The 5,565-nt window shown below is 56.3% G+C and overlaps 1 protein-coding gene across 1 annotated transcript in view; it reads left to right on the top strand.

The window, feature by feature from the left end:
- Positions 1-882: 882 nt before the first annotated feature.
- TBCD (tubulin folding cofactor D) overlaps positions 883-5,565 on the top strand; it is a gene marked incomplete at its 5' end in the record, with an annotated part of 150,420 nt that continues 145,737 nt past the window's right edge. Inside the window, 3 exon segments of the mRNA XM_014586689.1 lie at positions 883-933; positions 3,990-4,087; positions 5,158-5,259. Coding sequence (XP_014442175.1) covers positions 883-933; positions 3,990-4,087; positions 5,158-5,259 — 251 coding nt within the window.

Below are 5,565 nucleotides of genomic sequence, written 5' to 3'. Positions count from 1 at the left end.
GCGGGGGGCGATGGGCAGCCGGGCGGTGGCAGTGGGTGGCGGGCGGTGGGCGTGGGGGGCGGTGCCCTGGTGCCCGCTGGCTGTTCTGGGTCTCTGCGGTCTGACAGCTCCTGACGCTCGCGGGTGGGGGGGTAATGGACGTCTTCCAGATGAGGCCTTAAGCCTGGCCGGCAGGTAGGGTAAAGGGGTTTGCAATTCAGGAACACCACCTGCGCGTGACCCTTTTAGCTAAAGAAGTTTCCTCGTAGTCTTTCCTTTCTTGGTTTGGAATGACAGTGTCTGGTTTTAGGACAGAGGGGCATGCGCTCCTGGATTTGAATCCCGGGCGTGCCACCTGGGCTGCTTACGCTCCTGCTCTGGGTCTCTGTGTCTCCTCTCTTTTGCCCTCCGCTGGGCTAACGGTCCCAGTTTGGGACTGGCCCGGAGCGGTCTATTGGTTCGATGCTGAGGGGTGCGGTGCGCAGGTCTCACCTGCACAAGTAGAGGCCGTGGGGCTGGCCTGGGAGGAGGGGAAAGCAGGTGGTTTGGGATGGAAGAGGCGGTGGGGCTTCAGGTTGGAAGAGGAGGCAGGGTGTGGGAGCGTGTGTGGGATGAGCGGGAGTGAAGTGGGCCGCAGGGTGGTGGGGAGTGAGCGAAGGAAGGCGGGGGAAGGGCCCAGAGGACCCCCAGGGAAAGGTGGGCGGAGCTAGCAAAGAGCGCTGGCCACAGTGGGCCACAGCGGGCTGAGGCTGAAGGTCAGGGGTGCTCTCCCTGGTGGCCTCTGTGGCATCTGCCACCAGGAGGGGAAATCTGCTCTTGGGAGCGTCCCTGGAGAGCCAGCAAGTGGGGCTTCTGAGGCATACACGCATGACCAGTAACTTCCAGGTCCTTTTCCTTTCTTAGTGATAATGGACAAATACCAGGAGCAGCCTCACCTCTTGGACCCGCATCTTGGTAAGAGTAGAGCTTGATGATCGTTATTGTTCATTTCATTCCATTGTAGACGTCGAAGGCACAGGTGCCACGGTCAGGCCCAGCCAGTGGGCTCGAGCGGAGCCTTGGCAGTGGCCTGAGTCCCGGCTGTCTCCAGGCTATGGAGAATGCGTCTGAGCAACTGTATTTCTTTTTTCGAAGAGAAGTTTCTGCTATTGGGCGCACGCGCTCGCTGGAAAGACGAGACAGACAGAAGCAAGAAATCACCCCAGGAGGGATGGCCACGCCGCAATCCCTCCTCCATTCTCCTCTCGGGATCTTGGGCATGTATGCACACGTGCCCGGTGTGTTTAAGTCACTGGGCCTGGGGCTTGAACCATAGTCGGTTACATGCGAGTCCAACGACGTAACGGCTAAGCCATCTGCCGGTCCCTACTCTTTCTTGCTGTCATCGAGAGAACACGTCTTGTTTCTCACGTGTGTCAGTCCACTTGCAGCCATTACTTGCTGTCGCTGGTAGCGTGAGCAGCTAAGGAGGGTGTCTGTGTCATCTCGATTTTACAGATGGAGACGGTGAGGCTCGGTCAGGGTGTGCTGTGAGAGTGAGCACGGCAGGCCCTCGCCCTCGATGAGGCCCAGCCAGCCACGCCCCCTTCCTCCATCTTCCGGCCTGTTGAGTCTGGGTACTTGGGCGGTGCCTGCTGTGTCCAGGCTGACTGGGCCAGGGGCTTGGCTGCAGTCCCCACGAGTGAGCTGGCCTCTGCCGGGCAGTGCTCCGCCGCGCTCCCCGCAGGTCCCCGTTCTTTTCTTTCTTAATTGCCAGAGGGCACACGTGCTCTCCAGAAAGAAAAGAGAGGGGAGAGGAGCCACCTGTGGCGTGGTGGTTAGGTGACTGTGTCCCATGCAACTGGCTGTGTGGTTCAAGTCTTGGACCCAGCAGCTTGAAAAACATGCCTGCATATGTGTGCGTGTGCCCAAAGTCCTGGGAGGAGAGCGGAGACGGCGCTTGGCCATCTCCTATGGAGTCCCCGTTTCCTCTCTTTCCTCAGAAGTAGGCTCAAAGCCTCTACCAAAGTAAAAAAAAGCAGAGGTGGCGAGTGGGGAGACTGAGCACCCCAAGGGCACAGCGTGTTTTAGCCCCTTCTCCTCCACTCCTTGCCAGGATTTTGGGCACACAAGAATGTGTGTCCAGATGTTTTCCAAGCCACCAGAGCCAGGATTGGAACTGCAGTTGGCCGTGTGAGATCTGGTTTTCTTTTTCAAGGTTTTGTAAAAAAACTATTTAACTTTGTTATTATAGTTTAATTTTGTTTTAATTTGACCAAAGAGAGAGAAAGAGAAAATGAGAAAGCAAGCCACCAGATGTGAGACTTGAACCGTGGTCGGCCATGTGGGAGTCCAGCGCCATAACCACACGCCACCCGCCACTCCCAAGAGGTGTTTTTTTTTTAAAAATAATTTTTTTTTTGAGAGAGATTTTTGCTGTAGAGTACTTACACTTGCTGGAAAAATAGAGAGACGGAGAGAATCAGCCACACCGCAATCCCCTTTTCTCCATTCTCCATCTTGGGCATGCGTGCACACACCCGGCATGAGTTTCAAGGCTCCAGGTCCGGGACTCGGACCGCTGTCCACCATGTGGGAGTTCAGTGCCTTAATCACCATGTCACATGCTGACCCCAATTTTATTTTATTCATTGTTATTTTTTTGAGAGAGATTTTTGCTATCGGGTTCGTGTGCTCGCCAGAGAGAGACACAGAGAGACAAAAAGTGAGAGATCACCCCGGGGGATGGCCACGCCACAGTCCTTTATCGTCCATTCTCATGGGATTTTGGGCATGCACTCATGCCAGGTGTGGTTTTCAGGGCACCAGGTCCAGGCTTGGGGTTGCGGTCTGCCCTGTGGAGGCCAGCTGCCTTCACCACCACACCACCTACTGGCCCGACTGACCAGTGACTCGCAGTGACCTCAATGCATAGAGAAAATCAGGTGTTACTGCGTTTCCTAGAGCAGGAGGCCGAGGCACAGCTCTGAGAGGTGGGTGGCCTGCCCAGGTCACAGCCAAGTGCTCCAAGCCAGGCTTGCACCTGCAGTCTGTCGCAGGCCCCTGCTTTGTGTCTGTCTTCTCGAGGATGAGAAGACCCAATGTCCTCGAGCTGTTTTAGACCAGTCACTTAGGGATCCTCGAGGTTCTGAATTCTAGAATTTGTGGGCGTCAGCCCTGTCTTCCCTCCCAGGAAGACTTTGGGGGCCCATCAGTACAGGAGGTCCTTGAGAGAGGCCGGCTGAAGGGAATGGGGTAGTGTCTGACTGAGGGGCACTGGAGGGGCGCCAGGCAGTGAGCTCCCTGCCACATCTGGTCTTAGGTCTTGGGCTCATGAACAAAGAAGCAAACATCGTGTATGTAAAGCAGGGCCACCTCGTGGCCCAGTGAATGGTCAGGGCCGGATCGCATATGGCAGCCGTAGTCTGAATCTCAGCCCTGCTGGCTTGAAAACATGCTGTTGTGGACGCGCCTCAGACTGCTGAGCGTGCTGACGGGGGTACGAAGGAGAAGGGTTGCGGTGTGGCCACGGCCCACAGGGGTGCTTTCTCCCTCCCTCCCTCCTCTGGCAAGTGCTCCCTGATAGTTAAAACAGAAAGGAGGGACCAGCAGTTAGCGTAATGGCTATGTCGCTGGACTCCCATGTAGCTGACCGCGGTTCGCGTCCCGGACCCGGTGGCTTAAACTCAAGCCAGGCTCATGTGCGTGTGTGCCCAAGATCCCGAGAGGAGAATGGAGGAGAAGGGACTGCGGCGTGGCCATCCCCCCGGGGGGGAGATTTCTCGCTTTCTCTCTCTGTCTCTCTGTCTTCCAGGTGCCCTATAGCAAAAACCTCTACAAAACAAAAGAGAACAAAAACCGGAAAGGAACTTCAGAGGAATACAGTAACTTTTCTGTTTCGCTTTCTTGATCCTCTGCTGATACTGGACTGTCCTCACACCCTTCAGTAAACCCTTGTCTGTTCTGACGTTGTGACTGCACCTCGCGTTGCTGTCACTGTCACCGCAGATGTCTGGTGTGTGTCTCCTCAGAGTGGATGGTGGACTTGCTGCTGGACGCAGTGCGAGACGGCACCTCTGCCCCGGCCCTCGTGCATCTGGCTTTCAAATTCCTTTACATCATCACTAAGGTAACGCCCACGCACCTCAGTGGCAGCAGGCACGTCTCCGGAGTTTTCTTCAGGAAACGCAGTTCTCAGACGCAGACTGTGGGCTTTATTCTCTCTCTGTCTTTTTTTTTTTAATATAAGATTTATTTATTTTATTTGTTTTCATTCATCATTTATTTTTACTTTGACGGAGAGAGAAACACACATAGAGAAGAGAGAAAGTGAGAAAGCAAGCCACAACGTCTGGGACTTGAACCGTGGTTGTCCACGTGGGAGTGTCCAGCACCTTAACCACCATGCCACCTGCTCCCCCCATTTCTCTCTGTCATTAACATATGTTGGCCATCAGAGCTTAGGGATCCACTTGGTGTTTGAATAGGTCGATGCATACCTTGCTTGGAAGGAAGGAGGGCCAGAGAGAGGAGAGAGAATGAGAGAGAGAGAGAAATGACTAGATTGGAAATGTTTCTTAAAAAGCAAAACAACTTGGCAGGAGTCAAAGTGCTTCTGAAGCCGCACTGAGCAGACTGCTTCCTGGGGAGCCTCGTTGCGCAGCGGGGCTGGCGGGCTGAGTGTTATGGCGGCAGCTCCCAGGCGGTGCCCATGCTCTGGCCCACAGGGTGTGCATTTGCAGTGGAGCAGTGATGGCCCTGAACCCCAGCGGGGAGGCTCTGTGGCCCTCGAAGGCAGCGCCTCGTGGTTGTGCCGCTGTGTGTCCGGGGGAGGACAGCAGTGGGACTCTGCCCTGCAGCCCAGCTGCTCTCGGACAGGCCCCCCAGGTCAGCGTCCTGTGTCTTACGGACGTGTTGAGTGTGAGGGCCGCAGGATTCCCGGGGTGTCCTCATAGCGTGAGAGGACACCTGGGCGAGCAGCTGAAGGACATCTTCACGGCCACGCCCACGGGCTCCGAGCCTGGCTGGGGCCGCTCAGGGCGCAGTGGGCGGCAGGAGGCTTCGGCAGAGCGCCCTGCCCCTTGCTTGTCTGCCACGGTGTGTCGCGGGGTGCCGGTGGCGTCTGGGGGCAGAGGGAAAAGGCAGTGTTGCCCTCTCTGCACTTCCTGATTGCTGCTGACCGTGGTCTGTATGCGGCAGGTCCGAGGATATAAAACCTTCCTTCGCTTGTTCCCTCACGAGGTCGCTGACGTATGGCCCGTGCTCGATATGTTCGCAAGTCAGAACCCGAAGGACCACGAGGTAAGGGCCTGCCGCCGCCTCTTCACTGCAAAGTCCTCCAGGGCTTCCCCTGCTTTCTTTTCTCTGTGTTTGCTCCATTTCCCGGTTTCCTCCTGTTTTCTTTGTTCTGTTCTGTCACTCCCCTTTTTTCTTTGATTTTTCTGGCTTCCCTTTCACTGGGTGAGCTCCTTCCTGGGGAGGGTGGTGAGGCCGGCCGAGCAAGCCCTGTGCTCTTAGTGTCCGCGGTCTGTAACCGTGACCTGGTGGGCTCTCCCCGCTCGGTGCCCGCGGTCTGTACCTGTGTCTGGGGGGTCTGTCCCCCCTGCT

The sequence above is a fragment of the Tupaia chinensis genome, unplaced genomic scaffold, assembly GCF_000334495.1.
Source record: "Tupaia chinensis unplaced genomic scaffold, TupChi_1.0 Scaffold000159_1, whole genome shotgun sequence".
Lineage (NCBI taxonomy): Eukaryota > Metazoa > Chordata > Mammalia > Scandentia > Tupaiidae > Tupaia > Tupaia belangeri.
The sequence above is the reverse complement of the archived record's forward strand: the minus strand, read 5'-3'. Positions and strand labels throughout refer to the sequence as shown.